Source organism: Paroedura picta, chromosome 8 (assembly GCF_049243985.1).
Source record: "Paroedura picta isolate Pp20150507F chromosome 8, Ppicta_v3.0, whole genome shotgun sequence".
NCBI lineage: Eukaryota > Metazoa > Chordata > Lepidosauria > Squamata > Gekkonidae > Paroedura > Paroedura picta.
In genome coordinates this window covers 23,833,539-23,855,556 of record NC_135376.1, presented here as the reverse complement: position 1 = coordinate 23,855,556, position 22,018 = coordinate 23,833,539, and the positions used below count along the sequence as shown (strand labels likewise).

The window sequence follows — 22,018 nt, the reverse complement described above, 5'->3', positions numbered from 1 at the left end:
GAGCAACCAAGCTGTAGCAAGAGGTGTCAGACACCCAGGTGCTTTATTCATCTTCTCTTATTAGAAAAGAAGATGCAGTTGGCGTTAGCAGCCACTGGGTGAACCACCCTACACAGATAGGAATGGTGACCATTAGTATGGAAGTTTGAGCCAAAAGGTATAGTTAACCAGACTGCACACCAGCAAGGAGAGTATACTTAAAAGAACAATGGATTAGCATGCAGTCCAGGATCTAGCTACAAGACATGCCAGAGTAAACATATCCTCTAAAGCTCAACACACAAGGAAGTGGAGAAAAGGTATCTTGAGAAGACAAGCATTTAGGATAGAAGTGGAAACAACAGTATTTCACATGGGGTTGCTTACTCCTCTCCATTTGACTATGAGCAATAACGACAAAATACAGCTTTTTAAAAAGAGTGTGCTTATTTCCTTAAAGGCATGTCTGATTTTATAAGGCCACTCAAAAATGTTCAAGATGCAGCAACTTTGACAATCTATCTAATATCCTATGAAGCAGGTCTTGACAACAGTAAAGAGCTGGGAAATAGAGTATGTAGTGGTTTCCATAGTGTATGGAAGCCCTGGGATCTTGGCCTTGACAGGAATATAAGCGATCATAAATCAGGAGAAAAGGAGAACTACTAACATCTGCAGCTATCTTCAGTGTTACTGTTATTAACTGTAGCTGCACTTGGGAAAATTCACACACAACTCACAGCCACTTTGGTAAATGTCTGTGTATTTAAAGCAAGCACAGTTAGGCATGAAGGATTCCTCCAAACAGCTGGTGGAGAATAGAAAAGTGAAGTTTTACTTGGAAAGACTAACAGGCTTTACATACCTACAGGAGACTGGCATACTTGTTAGCACAGAGACAACGATAAAGCAGTAGTTTTGGAAAGGAATAAGTCAAGGGTTTTATAGATTTACAGAGGTACTTAGAAGTAACACGATCTTCTCAGGCAACTGTTCAGTCTCAAACCAGTCACCACTGCAGGTCATTGCAACCAGTGGTCAACAAATCTAAAATATCTAACTAGGTTTTACTACCTCCCATCTAACCCAAAAGATAGCCTTCAGTACAACAATTCATACATGCATTAACTCTGTGCTCCAATGTATAGATCAAAAAGACTCAGTAGTAGATAAATCAAACTTGTGCCCCGTAAGAGCAAGAATAGTAACTGTACAAGAAACCGTTCACATAAAAAAGCAAAGCAATAGAAATAACCCTGCTTAGGAGATATTAGTTGACTTAAGTGTACTTATCCAGATATGCAGAAGACTTAGGATTCATATGTTATTACTGAAATCTAGTGAAGCTGTTTCACAGTCCCAGTAGTAACTTTTATTACATGAAGGGCTACTAAACACTTGGTCCAGAATGGCTACGTCACAATCAGTGGGTTGCTGCAAGGATATATAACCACAGGACAAGATTGCATGACACTACTTCCAATGCAGACAAAAATCACTACAAGTTTAACTGTTTTCTGGATTGCGGGGGGGAGCAAATCACAAAAACACACTCACTCTTTATTTCATTTGGTTGGAATAAATTTATTTCATCTGTCTGTAAACAAGGTGTTTAATAGTTATGGCATTTTTTGAAATGCATATTAAATCAGATGAGTTAGACTGTATCCCAGATGTAACAAAGTGCAGGGAAAGAAATGGACAAATCAGCAACAAGAATTTGTTTTAAGTCTGTACATTATCCACAAGGCCCAAACAATAGAAGCAAATACTAGAGTGTCCTTAAAATAGTGCCATTCAGAAGAAACCGTTCTTGTCAGTTAAAATCCATCTCACAATAGCAACAGTTCCATTGGTTTGTTTTAAATATTAGTATGGCACAAATACATATTAAAAATTCATCACAAGACAGCCAACTCAGTTATTCCAACCAAGACCATCTCCCAATTTCTCTTTTGTATACAGTTCTGCAGTTCTCTTTTAAATGGACATACAAGTTAGTACCGTGCTCAAACTGACAATTTGGTTACACATGTTTTAAATAACTAGTGCACAAGGCAGGTTACTCCACAATTTCTGCAGCAAGGGCATGACAGGCCAAATGACAATTAGATCTGAAATGGTATCCGTTTGGACCATTTTATTTTACAGCTACCAACCCTCAAAACACACATTGGTATCAGAGCAGCAAGTCTTATTTACCAGTTAATGATGTGCCAGACTAAAGTCTGTCTAGCCTACCAGTATATAGCTGAAGGTGGTAGTTTTTCTACAATGACATTGCAGTTTCATATAAAACCCCCCACGCTGCAAATCAAAATTGGTCCTATGAAAAACTTAAACCGGACACACTCCAGATGGTTACACTGGGATATCTAAAGTCCATGATGGCAGCCTTTTTTTTTAAATACAGTTCAACTACAGAACAGGAGCTGGCAAAAAAAAAAAAAAGTTACGTGCCTGAGCTATTGCAGTGATGGAATGTCCCTGGGGATTCATTCAAGACGGTGATGGTGGTGGTAAGGTGAGGGGAGAAATGCATCGGCACCTTCCATAGTTTTGCAGTTACCCTTGTAAAAAGCAGGATGTGCTTCAGACACCATGAAGAGTTTTGCAAGTCTACACAGAAGAGCAACAACAAAACTAGAGCAACACTTTTAAACAGCTTTCAAGCGGCAAATTGGTTAAACAAACCAGGCACTGTATTAAAAAAAATATGTATATATATATATATATTTATAGATGAAGCAAACAAAAAAGTAGATGAAAGATGAGGACAAGGGGGGAAGAAAGTAGAGATATGCATGCACTTTTCCCCCTCCCAACCATGCTCTACAGAAGGAAGACTAATGAGCTGAGTAAATGCTCAAAGTGCTGAAGAGGCATTGATCAATCTGGATTGTACAATCTGCACCTTATTTAGTTTTTTAATTGGTTTAGCTCTCAATGTCACTTTAATTGCTAAGACAAAGCAAAGCCTGGACTTGACATGATTCCCCTTCCAAGGCTTCAACCTATCATGCATATCATCCGTGTGTTGCAATAATGGTGCCAGATACAGAATATGGGTACAACAGTGATTAACATACAAACAAAAAAAAAGGGTAACTGGAGCCATGACATTAGGGAAAAGATGTGTAAATAAACCACCATCTACATTCTGGTAGCATTGTGAACACAACAGGGTGGTGATGAAGACAGTTGCTATGTGGATGGGGAGAGGCTGCTTAGACATCAGACCTCCTCAGGTATAAAGCCAGTTCATATGCTTTCTTGTTGAGTGTCCCTCCATGGACACCTTCCTTTCCCATGACCATAACCAATGCTGGAGTACACAAGGAAACAAGGATGAACATAATTAAAGAAAGAGTAACACCTTTCCCCACCAACAGAGGGATACAAAGGAGACACAGGTTCATACCCCATCACCCTGCATTGCTAATAAAGTTTCCACAATGTAGCTTGCTGCCAGGAAAATTTAATAGCAATTTTTCCCTAATACTTAACAGTCTGCCTAGCAACTAGAACCCAGAGTCTCTCAAGTATTTTGCCATTGAGTATGCCTTCTTATTCAATCCGCCTCCATGGACCCCTTCTTTGCCCATTACAAAGACCAAGACTGAAAGAGAAAAGAAAAAGTAGTTTTAAAAAGGGGTGTGTGAGACAAGGAGTTTTTCAATCTTTTAATAAAGCAGTGCAACAAGCATTTTCAAACAGTGCATTCAAGAACAATGCTCAAAACAGTATTACGGACTTGTTTTAAACAGCCTTTGTTTAAAGGGGAGCTTTGCTACAAACAAGTGTTTGGCAAACAAAACAGCCATTAGTTTAATAAGACAAAGCTTTTTCATATAAGCATCATAAGAGTATATTCTGGGTCAGAAAATAACCTGATTGTATCCAGCAAGGTGAATAAAGCAAAAGTAGCAGCTCATGTTCTAGTACAGTCGTTAGAGATGCAATGTACCCATTACATCAGTTTTTTCTTGATCCAATACTTTTATGTCAATCAAGAATTATTCATAGTATAAAAATAACCTAAATGTATTTTTATGCCAGGATAAGCAGTGTCCTGAAGTTCTTTACTAAAACATTCACCTGCACCTACAGGAATATGCCAGCAGGTGTCACTAAGATATGTATTTGTTCTGTACTGAAGACAATGTTATGTTCTCACCATATATTAGTATCTATTTGTAGGTTCATCCCTTGGCCATATTGGTTAAATACATAAAACAGATTTACCTTAAGACACCAGCTGTAGCTCAAGTTAACCAAGTTTTATTTATTAAAGTTATAACAATAAGAACAAATATCTGAGGGTTACATTTTAATAATGCCAACTGACTGTAAGTATAAAGGTGACCTGCAAAATTATCTGAGTAATGGGTTCATTTCTTAAGACATACCATTTTCTCCACATGCTAAGTTGGTTAGTATGCTGAAGAATAGTCAAGCTCACGTGCCCAGAGCACAATCTTAGCTACGCTTCTTGGAGCAGTTATGTTGAAAACAACAGGGGATTCCAATAAAATATAGTGCAGAGACAGGCTGTTAGAGAACTTCACGCATTATCTAGCTTACACATTTGAGAGTAGAAATGCACAAGAGTAAGTCAGGCAAACTTTATATAAGAAGTGTTATCTTGAAGTTCAAGGTTGGAAAAAAAGACGTTGAATTTAGAAATTAATTATCTGTTTAAAATAACCCTTTAACTAAGCAGAAGTTGTCTATGGACTATTTAGTCAAAAAGCCCATCGTATTTTGAGAGCGAGCATATACTATCTCTGGATGCTGCATAGGTCCAAGATATAACTTGAAGCCATTATAAGTTTTGATTGCCAAATTACATCTTGTTGCATTCATTCTATACTTCAAGAATATAGCCTTACATTCCAAAAAACTCTATGACAACCCAGATCATTTCATAAAAAGATCTCGTGAATTAATGCAGTCAACAGCAACTGAAATTATTTAAAGCCAACATGTTTTCCCATTATTGGAAAAATGTAAGCTTACCTCTGCCAGCTCTGCCTACAGCAACATTATATGTTGGCTCGCCACCTTGACTCTTTGTCCTGATGTCCATTGTGCAGTCACCGTCCACATAGAGGCTATCTCTGATCACAGAGCACTTCTTTGCACCAAGAGTTAGACCATTGGTGAAGAACCCTTCGCGGTCTTTTCCTACAATCATATCTATTTCTACAGGCTGTCAAAAGAGAAGTCCAAAGAATTTTAGACCAACGTCTCCTAAACAGATTCTAAAGAGTTTATATATACACACTGAACTACTGTCCCTTTTTGGCTAGAAGAAATTGCACAAGTAGCTTCAAAAGCTGGTTCTTTAAGAAAAGCAATCTGTAAGCCAGTTATGCCTGCTAATATGTTTTGACCAAACACACAGGGAGGTACTGACCTTGGATTTGAGTGCACATGAGGGAGAAGACTGATATTAAGGCAATGTGTAGGACCATTCCTTGTTAAGGCCAAACCCTTAACATACAGAAAGCCGTAAAATATATATAAATATATAAAGGCTCTTGGGTTGGTTTCACAGCAACATGGGCACAAAATGCAGGATCTCTATCACTTATATTCATGGGTTGCCTGGAGGTACTTGGGATGCTATTAAAGTCATGCTTCAGAAGCAACATGTACCCAAGATTATCCTGTGTTTTTGGTTTATCAAGCAGACAGCACATCATGAGTTCAGAACCAAGGCCACAGTGGCCATTTGGACAGAAAGCACAGGTTTTACAGAGCACAGCCAAGGATGGTGGCAATGCTCCACAAGTCAAGGAAAAATTAACAAACATCCTACATAGCAGCTGCTGAGAGATGTTAAGAGTATGTGTCCCATTTCTTTGGGTTAAACTAATGCTTGTACAACAAACAGCTCTAAAACTGGTGGACAGCAGCAAGGCAGCCCAAAAAAAGTGAGTTCCAACATTGTGTGATGGAAGAGGCAGCTCCTTCCAGCAGAAATGCAGAGTCATAGCAGGCCCCAGCCATTCCCAAGCATAAGCCAGCTTGCCTGCCTATCAACATCCCAGCAGTAGTGAGCCTAGCTCAGCAGCTACCAAGGGCACCGCTTTTTAACCCATTCCTATGCCTGCTGCAGATGAGACAGGCTGAGCCATGCTTCAACACAACCATGGCTCATGGCAATGCCCCTTTTATTCCCCAAAGGGATAAGTACAGGCAAGACAAGAACTGGCCACCTATTGGTGAAGACAGCTTGTTTTTCAAAATGAAATTTGCCTGCACAAACAGACAAGTAGGCAGCTGGCCAAAATGGTACTTGGGTGAAGGAGAACAGCCTGCCAGGAACTACCCCAATTAAAACGCAAGTTCAAATTACGGATCTGATATATTGGCAAGGAAAGGGCGAGTTTCACACAAGTTATATAATCCAGATATGCATTTCAACGACAGGCTGTAAGTGCCATATAGCCAAGGGACGCTTAACGTGGACCCGTCTACAGCCCCCCTTTCCTCATTTTTCTTTAAAACCTCCTTACGGACGTGGTCAGCCCAAAGACAAGTGGGGAGCATAAGAGAGAAAGATGAGGGAGAACGGGAGAGAAAGACTGCAGTGCAGGAAGAGAGGTGATTAATATCGCGGGAAATAAGGAAGAAAAGGAGGGGTTAAAAAAAAATCAGCGGCAGTGCGCCATCTTGGAGGTGAAAAACATGGAGCCAGTGGCGAGGAACGGATTCACAAAAGCCTCCTACGCTAGATCCGTAAATCCCTACCCAGCAGCAAGGACCTGAGCGACGGGAATCCTACGCAAAGCCTCTCCAAGAGCCGTCCTCCCCCTTCCCCATGCCCGGCCTTTTTTCTCCTCCTCTGGCCGTATTGCCGGCGACTGCTTCCCTCCCTCCCTCCCTCCCACCCACCCACCCCCCGCGCAGGCAAGCCCCAAGCCCGGCATACAAAATGGTCCCCTAAGGAGCCTCGGCCTGGGGACACCCCCGGCCCACACCGGCCTGCCGCGGCAGCGAGCGCCAAGGTAACCCCTGCGGCAGAGAGCGCTCCAGGGCCTGGCTTCCTTCGCCCGCGGGGGGCGTCCCAATCGCCCCGGACCTCGCCAGCGCCGGCTGCCTTCTCGTCTCCCAGGCGCTTTGACGGCCTTCATAATCTCCCGCGAGGGCAGCACGGAGAAGGAGGCTGCCTGCCAGGGACACCCGCCCGCCCGCCTCCCCGACCCCTGGCCCCCCGCCTGCCTTCAAGGGGGCACGAGGGCTGCTGCTGCTGCTGCTGCTGCTGCTGGGGCTCCGGGTGGGTGGGTGGGTGGGCTGCCTGAAGGGGGGGGGGGAAGCAAGCTCACGCTCTTGCAACCCCCCCCCCCGGCCCGCACCTCCACTTTCCCTCCAGCTCCGAGATTTCTTGCCTTTCCTCGACTCCCCGCCCACCTCTGGCTTCTCGGCGGAGGTCGGACCTCCAGCCTGCCTGGGCAGAAGGGCTCGTTTAGGGAAAGCCCACCAGGCCACAGCCAGGCGGCGATCCCCGCTCCGACCGAGGGGGACAGGGAAAAAGCCGGGAGAGCGAGCGCTGAAAGCCCCCCCCCCCCGACATGCACCCATGGGTCCCTCTCCGGCAGGAGGCGAGGGAAGGGCTGCCCGTGCAATGCCGCGCGTGGGACGAGACGCCCCTCTTTGGCGCTCCCAGCACCCGCCGCCCCCTCCTTCCCCGATCCCAAGGCGGCCCCTTTCCCGGGCGAGGGCCACGACGCCCCCTCCTCCTCTTCCTCCGCCGGGCCCCTTGGCCGCCCGCTCGCTCGCTCGCTCGCTCGGCCGCCCTTACCGTAATGCTCTGGAAGATGCCCCCGGCCGTCGCTGCCCAGACGTACTTGGCGTCACAGTAGCCGACAATGGCGGCCTCCTGGCAGCAGCCATCGCACATCAGGTTATCCACGTAGCTCTGCCAGCCTGCCATCTTCGGCTTGCGCCTGGCGGAGGGGAGCCGGGACTACGACAGGCGGGCGGGAGGACGGGCGGGAGGAGAAAGGAAGAGGAGGGAAAGGGAGGCTGAGAGGAAGGAGGGGAGAGAGAAGAGAAGGGACGAGCAGCACCCGCGGGCGGGCGGGCGGAGAGGGAAGGAAGGAAGGCAGGCAGGCAGGCAGGCAGGAGGGAGGGAAAGAGGGAAGGACGGCGGCGGTGGCGGCGGCGAGCGAGCGAGCGAGCAGGCAGGCGGGGGAGGGGACCGAGGGGGTGGGGCCACCTGAGGCGCTGGCGGCGGCAGCAGCAACGGCCGTGAGGGCTGCTGGCTGGCTTGCCTGCCTGCCCGCTTTCTTTAATGGGCGCTCCCTTCAGGAAAGCCAGGCCACTGGGCAACGGCAGCGAACGGCTTGAGGAGAACGGGGGAGGGGGGCGAGAGAGAGAGAGAGAGAGAGAGAGACCGCCGCGATCCCCGCGCGCTGGTGCCTGGCGCGTATCCTTCCGCCGCCGGCCGCTGATGCTACTGGCGTTGCGGCTCGAGCGGAGGGATACGCGAGGAGTGCGCGCCGCGCGGCGAGGGAAGGTAAGAGGGAAGGATGGGTTGGCGCCGTGAGGGGAGCTGTTGCTGCTGGACACCCGCTGGCTCCTTCTTCGCCGTGGGGCCTCGGCGGGTGAGGATTGGCGGCCGCTGCAGGGAGCCGAGGGTATGTGATGGAGTGAGGGAGAGGAGAGCGTGCCTCTTAGTGACGGCTCAGCGGTGTCCCTGCTGGCACCTTCGGTGCTGCCCCGTGTTCCGCTGAGGGTCTCCCCCCGCGCCTTTATTCAGTGTCCCCCCCCTCTCAGAGCAGCGTGGGGAGTCGAAATGCCCCCACTTTTGCGGCATGGCGATGCATCGATGGAGGGAGCTTCACCTGTTGAGTTGGCCACCTGCAGCCTTCAAAGCACAGGGGAGGGAAGAGTCGTGAGAGGGGAAGGCAGCCCGCCTAGCATGTGATTAACAGGAGGGATGCAGTCTTGTTCCTAAGCGCTTGGGCGTAAATCCTTTGGGACTTTGCTTGAGGATTGCACCGCTCAGGATCCCACTTGACCGAGTCTTTGCGCCTAGCTTGATTGCAAGTTGGTGTGGAACAGAGTTTTGTGTTAGCTAGTTGGTCATTCCTTAGCCCGATCACACAAGCAGGTTTATTTGGAAGCAGTTGGCTTAATGTTAAATAGCCAGCGTCTTTGTCCTTCACTGCAACCCTTAAAAATGTTGCACAGAGGTAAGTTGGATATTTCAGTTATTTCCCAGTGAAACTTAAGGAGTACAACCTGAGTACTTTCATTTCACAGATATTGCTCCCCAGGTAAGTAGCTTTACACCTGAGAGACTCTGCAAGCTTCTTGGCTGAGTTCATCAGATAGTTACGTGAGTGCACTGGAAGTTAAGGTACCATGCTGAAAAAGTTTGGTGGTTACGTACTTGTGAGACCCTTTTTGCAAACCTGAATGGGACGTTTCTTGAATAGGAGGAAAAGCTTGGATCAGGGTATGCAGCATTATAGGTTTTGCTACACAAAACCAATTAAGAATTATAGATGCTTGTAACTTTTTACCTTATGCACAAGGAATGGGGAGAGGCAGCCACTGACTTTCTTAAATTGCTGAAAGCAAGGAAAAAATTAATTGCCTCAACCACCCGGTTTCTTTCCAAATTATTTTTGGACAGCATTGACATGGGACGACTTTCTATTTTATGGCATGATGCATCTTCACAGATGTACAGATAATCTTTGCATTCAAACATCAAACAAGTTGCAATTAAACTCCAATCAGGCACCAACACAGCTTGTGGCTGTGTTTATATATGCTTCTCCTTTTTAGTGTTGTGTACAGGTCTTGATGTTAAAAAATCACAGTTGGATGAACTGTGGTTCAGTGTTTGAATGCAGATACTTCAGCGGATCATAGTTTCCTGCACAAACCAGGTTGTGTGAAGCAAACAGACTTTGATTCACTGAAGTTCCTGCATTCAGGCATCTTGGTAAACTGAGACTTTTGTATCAAGGTGAGAGCAGAGAGGGGATTATAAGAGCATAGCCACATGCCCCATCAGAGTATAATTACAGTGTCATGATGTCTGAATGCAGCCAAAGAAAGAAAGCATTACAGATGTCTCAAATGAAATCTCATCTGACATGTGATAAGCAAATTCAGATTTTCTCAATTTGTTGTTGTCTAGAGGGAAGTGAGATTAAACCTACTGATACCAGTAAAGGTAAAGGTATCCCCTGTGCAAGCACCAAGTCATGTCTGACCCTTGGGGTGACACCCTCTAGTGTTTTCATGGCAGACTCAATACGGGGTAGTTTGCCAGTGCCTTCCCCAGTCATTACCGTTTACCGCCCTGCAAGCTGTAGTTTTGATCTGAGGCCCAGCTCGAAAAAAAGGGCATGCATGTCCAAGAGATATTCACATTTCTAGCTAGAGCAGCAGTTGTGATCTTTACCATAGCAGCCCCCCACCCCCGGTCCCTGGTCATTTTTAAGTGTCTTGATTGTTAGCACTGTAATGAATCAGGAAGTGGTGTTTCGGTTGCCTGTACTGTTCTTATACTTCCACATGTTTTTATACTGTTCTTATACTTCCACATTGATTCCCTACCATGAATCTTGAATTTTAGGGCATGTTTGAAGTGGTATAAAAAACTCTTTCATTTATATAGGAAAGAGCTGAAAAAGAACTGGGTTTTATTTGCCATTTCAAGCCCTGCTGTTTCATTGAAATTAATAGTATTTTTGTATTGAATATTTCACTTTTATTTTCAGAAATAAAGAAAATACAGAAATAGATACATTATATATCAAAATGCAATTAACATTGTATAAAACAGATGAGCAGAATGACCCACCCCAGGAAACTCCCCAGGAAAAATTAATTTCTAAAGTATTTCATTTTAGATAGAGTCTAATAGAATATACATAGCTTAAATCCACAACTGTCAGTGAATTCTTCTGGAGGCCTTCTATTTACCAAGTTAGTCAGTTTCACCATATCTGCAAAATCTCTCATCCTCTCCAACCATGAGGTGAAATTAATAGTATTGACTGGAATGTTACAAGGATCCAGGGTGTTACTTTTAGCAACCTTTACAACAAGTCTAAAGTTTGAGAATAGTGGCTTTCTTTAGGAGACTTACTAAATTCATGGGTGGGGTGAAACTTGAATTGGAAAATTTCCAGGTCACACTTTGAGGGGTAACTTACTCATTCTACTCAATGCTATGTGATGTTGCCTAAACACTTTTTTCAAAAAGAAAACCCATTAACAGCTTCTTAAAATGATGTAAAACAGAAAAAAAATAGAACACAATATTCTTTCAAATCAGTCTTTGCCATAGCCTAAAAGCTGCTGTGACCATTCCAGACATAGTTGGTTCCATATACTTCAGTAAAGGGCTCCCAGTCTGTAGAAGAGCATCTGTATTTTGATCCTTCAAAATACCTGACAATTTATCCAACTCTGCCATTGAAATTACTTTTACGAGCCAGTTATCTCCTGAATGTATATCCTGTCCCTTCCATTTTTGCACAAATGCTAACAGTGGCTGATACCATGTATAAAATCAGTCTATCTGTATTTATTATTTATTTATTTGGATTTATTTGGATTTTATTATTTGTTTTCACCGTATTCAATAAAAATACTTCTGGGGTGAAAGGAATCTCTGTTTTAGTTATAGAGACTGTCTTGGAGTGTATCTTTAACCAAAATGTTTTAATGTATCTACATAGCTACCACAAATGGAAAAAATACCCTATTTTGCATTGACATTTTCCACAAATTGGAGGGATCGACTTGTACATCAAAGCTAGCTTCTTTGGCGTCAAATATATTCTATATAACATTTTGTAGTAATTTTCCTTTAGTTTTACACTTTTTGAGAACTTAGTTCCTTTATCCCATGATCTTTCCCAATCCTCCTGGGAGATGTTATGACCAATTTTGTTAGCCCAGTTAATCATAACCTCCTTAAATTGTTCAGATTGGGAATCATAGACTAATAGGCAATTATACATCATTTTAATCAAACATTCCTTCTTTGTATAGAAATTTTGAATTTAAACTTCAGGAATCAACTTGGGTGCCCGCTACTTCTCACAGGGTTGTCAAAGCTGGAATATTTGCTGCTGAATATTTTAAAAAAAGATTTATATTTTTTTGTCTTCAGTACAATGCTGCTATAAACTATCCTATAACTGTTTTCAGTTACTTTGTAGTTTAATGTGGATGTTCTGAGAGTCCTTTTTTTTAAAATTTATATCCCGCCTCCCCCCGGAGGCTTGAGGCGGGTTACATAAAAACCAATCCCCTAAAACAATAAAAGCACAATAAAACATGATACAATTAATTAAAAAGTTAAGACAAGAATGGCAGCAAAATTCAATATAACTAATCCAATTCCACACCCACTAAGAAGGGAAAGGGAGGAGGCAGATGACAGACGCAACCGTCACATTTGTGAGGGGGGCTAGATCTTCTTGCTGCCCGGCCTCAACTGAAAGCCTGGCGGAAGAGCTTCGTCTTGCAGCCCCTGTGGAATGATGACAATTTCCGCAGGGCCCACAGCTCTTCCGGGAGCTCATTCCACCAGGTTGGGGCCAGGACCGAAAAGGCCCTGGCCCTGGTCAAGGCCAGGCGAGCTTCCTTGGGAGAGGGAATGATCTTTAACTTTATAGGTGATGTAGACTTGATAAGCACCTGGACCCTCAGTAGACCCTGTTCTCATCATGTTCCCCTACCCACACACAGAAACCTTATCTAGGAGCCTTCTGTAAGCCACTCTGAGCTCTTTAACCTAAGAATGGGGATGTACATAACTAATGTTTGAAAGTTAATGTATCATAATAGGAGCTGGGAAGCCCCAGCAAGCCAACTAAAATATGTGGGCAATATAACTTACCAAGAGTGCTCTGAAATTTACAGGAGTCAGGTGCTTTGGAAGATGTTTAGGTTTATATCTGATGTGTCAGGTTCAGGATGTATGCCTTTGCTAACAATAATCTTGATAGATGTCATCCTTCATTTTATCACAAATTAAACAGGAAGGAAAAGGTGAGTGCTCTTTCACAAGAAACAAAAGAACCAACCTTATCTAGGAGACAAAAAAGCAATCTTTTGCTGTTGATGTAATACTGGCATACTGAAAATGCATCAGGCAGTTAATGATCTGGAATGCTTCAGTAAAGAAATAAACATAACTTTGTTTAACACTTCCTGAGATTTTCCTCCTCACAGATTCAAAAATACAATATCCTTTTCATGAGGGAGAGTTTTAGCAGCTAATTACTATGGATTTGCACCAGTCAGCTACCCCTCACACAGAGTTCCATAAGGCTCAGTAGACCCTGTTCTCGTCATGTTTCCCCACCCACCCACCCACACACAGAAATGTTTGTGTGCATGCAGACAGGCCACACAAATAAGCATTCCAAGGAATGGGAAACTTATGTATACCTTCGGATACCCCCAACCAGCCCTTCCTCTGTGTATTAGTCAGATGCTTCAGAGTAATGAATAAGTGTGTTACATTGCGAAAAGGGCTAGATGTGGATATGGGAAGTGCTTGTATGCATGCATTCACCCCCTTGCGCAGTTTGCACACATGTGTTGAGTGAGGGATGGGAATACGTGGCTTGTTGAACCCTCTGGGTGTTGCCTCTGCTCAAGAAAGCTTACTTTTCTTGTATTTGTATTATGCCTCCAATGACTCCTTGTATTTTTTCATCTTTTTATTAACCTCTTTAAGGCTTTTTCCTTTGAAAATAGCAGCTCGAGATGATTACCAAAGGACAAGTAGGTCAGTGGAAGAGTCTTTTTGCTCCTTCCACCTTCTCCATAGTAGCTGGCATAATGCTAATTTCCTGTGTCTGCCTCCTCCTGTTCTTCAAGGAGGGTGACAGACAGAAGCTGCTGCAACAGCTCTATGCCCTGCAGCATAATTGGAAAGAGATGTTCCTAGAAGGAGACCTGGAGGAAACCCAGAATTTCATGTACAAAACTGACTCCAGAGTCAAATCCCAATCAAGAGGGACAGCTATTCTCCCTTTTATTGAGACTCTGAAGAAAAGGGGGAGCAATGGAAGCCAATGGATGGGACTAAGTACCAAAATGATTGAATGGATGGTCCTCTAAAAAAACTGCATGAACCCATCTCTTGGAAAGGAAGCATGTGAAGGGATGGAGAGGCTATACCTGTTTCACAATAGTTCTTTCTAACCCAGCTTATCGATGTAGTTATTTCAGCAGTGTCATTGGAAAGGTACTTTTCAGGGTGGTTTATCTTTGACCATGCAAAAGCTCAGTGTGCTTTTATTAGGATAACTGCATGTAAATGGTTTAGGTGCATTTTTCTTTTGTTTATTTTGGAGTTGAGTCGTTTTAGTTTTGGGTGTCCTATTGTTAAAACACAAAGAAAAGTCTTTTCTTAAAAAATCATTTTTGAAAGCATGCTTCTGCAAGTCTGTTATTCAAGCAACCGACTTCAAAGAGAGAGAAAGCATGCCCTAAGAGATAAAGGATACATGAGTGGTTTGTCCAAAGGAGCACAGAAAGGCTTAAAGGAATGTGCCTGAAAGCAGTTTTGAGAGCGATGCCAAGATCCAGTTCATATGAGTCGAGAGATCATTGCAAATGTACAATATAGCATCACAGGCTATGCACAAAAGCAAACCAAAATCAGAGCAATACACCTTTTACTAATATGAGGTCAACATGGATATGTGCTTATTTAAGCTATTCTGGAATGGTATTGTGATTTCCCCCCCAAGCTACACCATGCTAATACTAACTTAAAAAAAAAACTTTTAAAGAGAACTATAGATTCTGAAATTTTATAGACACTGACATAAAGGAATGAACGAAATTCCATGCTTATAGAACTGTTTTTGTTACTGCTTTTCATTTAATAACCAATTGTTTTTAAAATGAGTGTAGAACAGCTTTTTTCAATCTCCTGACTGGGGAAGAACCCCTGAAATATTTTTCAGGCTTTGAGGAACCCCAGAAGTTATGTCAAGAGCCTCTTGTGGCGCAGAGTGTTAAGGCAGCAGTCATGCTGTCTGAAGCTGTCTGCCCATGAGGCTGGGAGTTCAATCCCAGCAGCCGGCTTAAGGTTGACTCAGCCTTCCATCCTTCCGAGGTCGGTAAAATGAGTACCCAGCTTGCTGTGGGGTAAAGGGTAATGACTGGGGGAGGCACTAGCAAACCACCCCGTATTGAGTCTGCCAAGAAAACGCTAGAGGGCGTCACCCCAAGGGTCAGACATGACTCGGTGCTTGCACAGGGGGATACCTTTACCTTTAGAAGTTATGTCAGCTGGCCACACGTGCCTGCCATGAGCCCCAGAAGTGACGTGCCACTAGAAGTGATGTCACCCACACACTGTCACTGGATGTGACTAGAATTAGGAAGGGCCAAAAAGGTCAAATGAAAGTGAATTCTGTAGGCCTGCTCTGTGTCGGGCCGGTAGAGCAACAGAGGAAGTTGGCTTCGGTGATGTCTAGTAACTTCAGCAGCCACCCGAACTTCCAGGAAATAGCTGTGGAACCCCTGAGGAACTCTCAGGAGATCCCTGAGGAACTCTCGGAAAACCTCAGACTTCCAGGGAACCCAGGTTGTGAATCCCTGATGTAGACGAACTATTTTAGAGCTGGGGTCTGCTTGCCAATTCTACATTAGTAAGGATAAAGGTAAAGGTAAAGGTATCCCCTGTGCAAGCACCGAGTCATGTCTGACCCTTGGGGTGACGCCCTCTAGCGTTTTCATGGCAGACTCAATACGGGGTGGTTTGCCAGTGCCTTCCCCAGTCATTACCGTTTACCCCCCAGCAAGCTGGGTACTCATTTTACCGACCTCGGAAGGATGGAAGGCTGAGTCAACCTTGAGCCGGCTGCTGGGATTGAACTCCCAGCCTCATGGGCAAAGCTTTCAGACGGCTGCCTTACCATTCTGCGCCACAAGAGGCTCATTAGTAAGGATAGTAACAAGAAATTCCCAAACAACTCAATTTCATACCTATATCCCTTTTTACACTCATCCATACACACGCAACAGTAGGGATTTGCAAATCAAAATGCTTTTCTGCATTCTATTTCTTGCCCTTTATTAGCCCTGCATTCAAAGAAAAAAAGCAAACTGGACAATGGACAAATTAGGAATTGGAAAAGACTTCATGCCCTGTTACACACTTACATTGAGATTAGCCAGATATAAGCCAAGATCTAACAGGTATGTTCTGAAGTTTCTCTAAGGTTAGGCAGAGCAGTGATCAAGGAGATAATGAACAACATACAGAAGCAGGAGCCACTGAACACCACCACCCTTTTTTTCTCTCCTTTCTCTCTGCCCATCCTGGACGGACCACAACAATCTGGCACACTCCACCAGGAACCTGGGTGTGATTCTGGATGCCTCCTTCTCTATGGAGGCACAGATCACAGGAGTAGTGTGGCTGGCATTTTACCACCTTCACCAAGCTACTGCCTGCCTTCCTCCTGCCTCTTGTCTACTCAGAGGGAATTTTTTTAAAACCAGTAATGATTTTACACAGATGAGATCCTCTACCCCAAAAGCCTTCACATTCTTTTACCTTTTCTCAGGAAGGCATTCCAACTTATTAATTTTTTTTACCTGTCTTCCTACATACGTGTGTGTGCACCCCCACCCCCATAGGCTGGCTGATACTATACAAGTATTCTAAGAGTGTATCATTGGTTTACATAATACCATTTCCTGCTTGCTGAAAGAGACTTTGTGGGGAGGGGGGGGGGACCTGGAATGATTTCCTAAACCAGTAGAAAATGTAGTTGGATAGTAAAAATTCATTTTATGCTCTCAGTAGCTCAGTATCATTTTGGAAGGTGTAGCATTAATGCATGGAAATAATATGTGTAGGGAAAGCAATATAATTTATCTCAAGTTAAATATTTAATCATTGTATTCATTTAATAGGAGTTAAACTGGACCTGAACTACAAGTTAACCCAAATTTGTAATAGTTTACTCCTTGCTTTCACCATTATGATTTTCTCCCTGTTTAATCTGTCCTCCCATATCACTTTGAAACTCCAGTTTTGAGTAGCTTGGCTCACGAAGATAAGCCAGTAGGAAACCAGTGGGCATAGTAAGAGCTTATTAACATGGATCATTAAATTTACAAGGAGACAGGTAGCAACTGAGATACCTAAAGTGCAGTCCTAAGCAGTTAATGTCTTCCTAATCCATTGAGGTCAGCAGTTCTGCCCTTCTAAATCAATTGGAGTCTGTTTACAATTGCACCCTAAGATTGGCCCATGGTCCTGAGATTCTCAGTCTTGTATGGAAACCAGCATATGTTCAGTTTTCCTTCATTGTTTCCTCCCTTCATTTGTGGAATTGCTTTAGAACTTTTTTTTTTTAACCGCATGATGTTTTCCTGTTCTGCTTTCTCTTTACCACTTGTGGTTTTAGAAATGTGGAGGGTGAAACTGATTTAAATGACTACAAAGCCATGCTTTCAATTTAGCTGAATAAGATATTGAGCAAAAAACTAAGCATAATGGCATGTTAGAACCCCTGTTAAAAATTATGATGATTCTTCATTTCTGGCTTCATAATTAAGGACTGTTATTTTACAAGTAAAAGCAAAACATTGAAGAAGGTATTCTCTCACACCCCAACATTTGTAAAATAAAGGAAAATGCAACATGGAGGCAGTCAAGAGCTCCTATTCCACCTGAGGTGTCATCCTTAACCTACTGTAGTGCCCTTCCCTTCAGCTACTGTGTGAATGCATGGAAAGTGAGTTCCCTGGACCAAAACTATTAGAAAAACATAAGATGCAGTGTAGTCCTTACATGGCAGCTAGTTGGTGTCTATACTGAAAGTGTCATGATCCACAACTGCCCTTGGTGTGATGCCGCCTTCCGCCATTGTGGCAGGTATCCTGGGGAAGATTCCCAAGCCTCAAAGTGAGAGGGGAAGGGGTTGAACCACCCAGAGCTGCTGAATCCCAGCTTGCCAAACCCTCTTTGCAACTGGGTTTGTCAATTCTTCTTCCTCTCCAGCCTGTTGGAAAGAGCTTCCTTTTATGCTCCTCCCCTTCCTGGCCCTTAACTTGCCCAGCTTTTTCTCATATATAATAAAACAACAAAACAATAATTAAAATATAAATGTTCTGACAATTCAGAGCTGCCTTTCATTTTCTGAAATATCTTAAGAGGTTAGGAAACCTGGATTGTAACTAATCAAAAGAGATTAATTTAGGCCAAAAGAATCAAATCTATATTTGTAGGTTGGGAAATACCTGGCTTGGCATTAGTATATGCAAAAAAGATCACAGGAATATCGTTGATAAGAAATTGATCACGAGTCAACAGTGTGATACAGTTGTAGAGGGGAAAACAAATGCTATTTTAGGCTGTATGGATAGGCAAAAGGTATTCATGGCACCAGAAGTAATAGTTCCACTCTACTCCATGCTTGTCAAATATCACCCTGAGTACTGTGTTCTGTTTCTGGGTACAAAACTTTAAAAACTAGACAAATTGGAATAAGTTCAGGGGAAGTCACTGAAGATGGTCAGGAGTCCAGCTCCTACAAAGAAAGACTGAAGGACCTGGGTATGTTTAATCTGGATAAGAAAAGGCATGATTGTACTCTTCAACGACTTGAAGGGTTGTCTCGCAAAAGAATGCAACAAGAATAATGGGCCAGGAATAGATCTAATGGGCTCAAGTTACAGGAAGGTAGATTCCAGTTAAACATTAGGAGAAACTCAGTTGAGCATTGGAACTAATTACTTGAGAGGTGGGCTGGCTGTCCTTTAGTGGAGAAAGGCTGACAGGAATGCACTAGGTTAGAGTTTTCTGCACTGAGCAGGGGATTAGATGGCCTTTCCAGCTCAAGAACTCAGTGATTATATAATGAGGGACCTCAGCTGTTCATTTAACCAGGAATGATATAGGACACCAATTCTTGCCTGTTGCTCTCAGAGCTGTGAAAACAAGGTAAAGATCGAAAAGCACTTTACGCATTAAAAGTTCTATACAAATGATTGATTTTGTTGTGAAGACAGTTAATGACAACATTAGTGTGGTTGTTGATAAGACTCAATCAAATGCTATATAAAGTTACCAATCAAATGCTGTATAAAGTTACAGCCCAGCTTCTGGTATAAACAGTTTTCCAAAATAAGCTTACATGGTATAATTACAGTCTATTAAAGTTCAGATAATTGATTATGACAGCCATCGAGATCCTGAGTGGAGTCCATTAGCTAATTGGTTCACTAGAGTTTGACTGGATGCACGACCCATAAAATACTTCATAGGGCACAGGATCATTTCTTAAAACTAAAACTGCCCTTGTAATTATGGAAAATTTCACAGCCAATAGTAGTAGTAAATACCTTTTATATGGCAGGGGAATCATGAAATTTTCCTCCCTTCATCCAAAATCTTTGGAAGCTGTTTGTTTTAAATGGGAAGTGTTTGAACAGCATTTTGTGCATACTGAGTAGGGTTCTTTTCTTAGGATCAAATTCTGTTGTCATTTCTCTCCCAGCAACCTTGCCTGTCAACAGGGCTGCAGAAGTATTGAAAACAAAGCAAGGGCTCTGTCAATATTCACTTTGCAGGCATACGGGCTACAGTTGCCACTGGACTGGGGCATTGCTGGAGGAATTCTTGTTGCTTCCTTGTGTTAGCAAAACTAGTCTTTTTTCTGGGATGGGAGAAGGAACTGTGGTAATTCAGAACACTCTAATATCGTGTTGATGACGATAATATTTTTAAATTACTAAGCCACCCTTGTGAATAGCTCAGGGTACGTAACAGCAGTAAAACCAACCTAAAGGATTAAAAAAAAATTTAAATTACAATTTTTACAAGTAATACTCCAAACTTAAAATTCCCAAACAGGGCTTTGGTAGGAAGCCAATCTTCCGACTCTCCTCTTCCTCCTCCCGGCATTGAGGCCAGCCCTCATGGTGGATGATATTTTAGGCATCAGCTATAAGCCTGGTGGAACAATTCTATTTAACTGACCCTGCAAACTGGTTTGGGCCCTGCAGGGCCCTGATCTCTCACAGGAGCGCATTCCACTAGGCTGGAGCCAGAGACAAAAATTTGTTCAAGCCAATTTCACCACCTTTGGCCCAGAGACCTTGAGCTGGTATTGAGCTGAAGATCTTAAAGTTCTTGGGGGATTATAAGGGAAGAGGAAACCCCACAGGAACAAGGTACACATCATGTGCCTGCACCCAAATTCTTTTCATCTTTACACAACAGCATGGTGCATTGAACTACTTTTTAGCTTTCTTTTTTATTGAAGTAGGTTTCTAAATCATGTTATTGTTGAAGTAGCACTAAAAACGTATTAGCAATAGACCTGAAAGGCTACCCAATGATATCTGTAGCTGCTTGAGGAGCAGACCTCACAGAGTGAAACCTCTTGCACCCTCTGCAGCCCATTGAGGACTCTGAAAACTTGTTCATTGCTGTCTGTGTGCACTGAGAAACTGCACAGGGGACAAAGTTGGGGTATGCAGTACAACTGATGTCCTTCAAGGATGGAGGTGCCCTTAAGCCTTTATAACTGTATGGTTGAATACAAGACAGTGGCTTTGATGTAACAATGTACAGACAGTAAGATAAATAGACCGAGCATAGTTCCACTCTCACAAGATACTGTATACCCCCTTGCAGTTTCCTAGCAATTGTCAGAAATTGGGCACACAAGAATTTCCGCAAGTGGTCTTTTTCTTGCTTTTCCGCTTGGGTGAGAGCCCAAACACAAATGGAAATTTTGCACTGGGATCCAGCCCATAATCTTCAGATCCTGTTCAAAAATTAACAGACTTCAGATAGCCCACTGAGGTTGACTTGGTAAGAAGCCTCCCAAGTCCCAGAAATATGACAAATAAAATATAACTTCATATACGCTACCCTGCATTTGTCAAAAGTAGAGTGAGTTCCAAATGTAATAACATATAGTGGAAAACTAGCCCAAAACCCATGGAGTAAGAAAATATAGGGAAAAGGTGTGTCTTAAGTGATGATTCTCCCCACTTCCCAGCTTTTCGTGATAGGACCATAATGAACAGGATGTTCCTAGTGCTGCTTACTTGTATATTTATTTATTACATTTATTTATTTAGAGTTCAGAAATTCTTGGTGTGCATTATATTTCCCCACTCTTCAGGAATGAGTGAATAAATAGACCAACAAATCTTCTCCATGAATTACAGGTTGGCTGTTGCCACAAAGGATGCTTACAAAATTAAAATTTTCTCAGGGTTGTCTTTGTGATGTACCAGGCTGATTTTTCATCATACATACTTATGTTGTTTGCATCGTGTCCTATCTGCTCATGAGAGACATTTGCTATATGTTGCATGAGCAGCAAATATGGTGCACTCTTCCTTGGATGTGTAATTAAGCTGTACCAAAGATCATGTCGGATTCCAATTGGAAATTCTGCTTGCAATTCAGAATATGCGTTTTTGTTTTGTTTTGTTGAAGCATCATTATGCTTATCTACCATGGCTAATGTAGTTCTGCTCACTCTTGCTGAAACCAGCAATTCATTTCTAATCAGACATTCAACAGTCCCAAAGCACATTAGCTTAAAGAGCAACAGCAGTAACGCATAAGTTTTTATGGCTACTCAGATCTGTGGTGCTTATCAATCACCCCACATACATATACACACTAATGCAAGCAGAGGAGTTTTGTTGAAAAAGATGTCAAACAATGAAGAACTAGCCTAGCTGGTTCAGGTCATGCCAGTATTGAATGCTTAGTCTACTGGTCTATTTCTTTCTTTTCCATTTTTTAAAAATGGTTGAATGTAGCTTGCAAGGGGATCTGTTCTTGGGCTAAACCACAAGGCATATTCTCCTGTGGCTAGAATAAAATGGAGCTTAATAATAAAGACCACATGTTATATCTCCATGGACCTTCTATGCAGTGAGAATCTGAGCCAGCTATATACTGAGTGCTCTAAATTCCTGTTGCATTAATTGGCATTCAGGGCAAAATTCACTTCTCTCTGCACAAACTTTCAGACCAGTCTGC

At 43.1% G+C, this 22,018-nt stretch overlaps 1 protein-coding gene and 1 long non-coding RNA gene across 8 annotated transcripts in view; one reads left to right on the top strand and one right to left on the bottom strand.

The window, feature by feature from the left end:
* Window positions 1-1,538: 1,538 nt before the first annotated feature.
* On the bottom strand, window positions 1,539-8,165 carry PFN2 (profilin 2). 2 transcript variants are annotated; one of them, XM_077348697.1, is made up of 3 exons: window positions 7,790-8,165; window positions 4,999-5,191; window positions 1,539-3,598 (listed from the first exon to the last, which is right to left on the bottom strand). In XM_077348697.1, exons 1-3 carry the CDS (start codon window positions 7,919-7,921, stop codon window positions 3,501-3,503), a joined length of 423 nt encoding a protein of 140 aa, XP_077204812.1. In that variant the 5' UTR covers window positions 7,922-8,165; the 3' UTR covers window positions 1,539-3,500. The 2 variants fall into 2 exon arrangements, with proteins under 2 accessions (XP_077204812.1, XP_077204813.1); XM_077348698.1 differs by having other exon boundaries at window positions 1,539-3,304.
* A 280-nt stretch (window positions 8,166-8,445) lies between these two features.
* Window positions 8,446-22,018, top strand: part of LOC143843103 (uncharacterized) — an 89,108-nt gene continuing 75,535 nt past the window's right edge. For 5 of the 6 annotated variants that reach the window (XR_013233457.1, XR_013233455.1, XR_013233452.1 and 2 more), the window contains exon 1: window positions 8,446-8,627. This is a non-coding gene — a long non-coding RNA (uncharacterized LOC143843103). Of the gene's footprint in view, window positions 9,186-22,018 lie in introns of all 6 variants that reach the window. The other variant, XR_013233454.1, reaches the window with a different exon arrangement.

Excerpts from the sequence above, each read along its gene's own strand:
- PFN2 (XM_077348697.1), bottom strand. The coding sequence starts at position 7,921 with ATGGCAGGCTGGCAGAGCTACGTGGATAACCTGATGTGCGATGGCTGC. Across the intron at positions 5,192-7,789 it reads GCATCTTCCAGAGCATTACG|CCTGTAGAAATAGATATGAT; the intron begins GTAAGGGCGGCC and ends CTCTTTTGACAG. Across the intron at positions 3,599-4,998 it reads TGTAGGCAGAGCTGGCAGAG|TCTTGGTCTTTGTAATGGGC; the intron begins GTAAGCTTACAT and ends TTTCTCTTTCAG.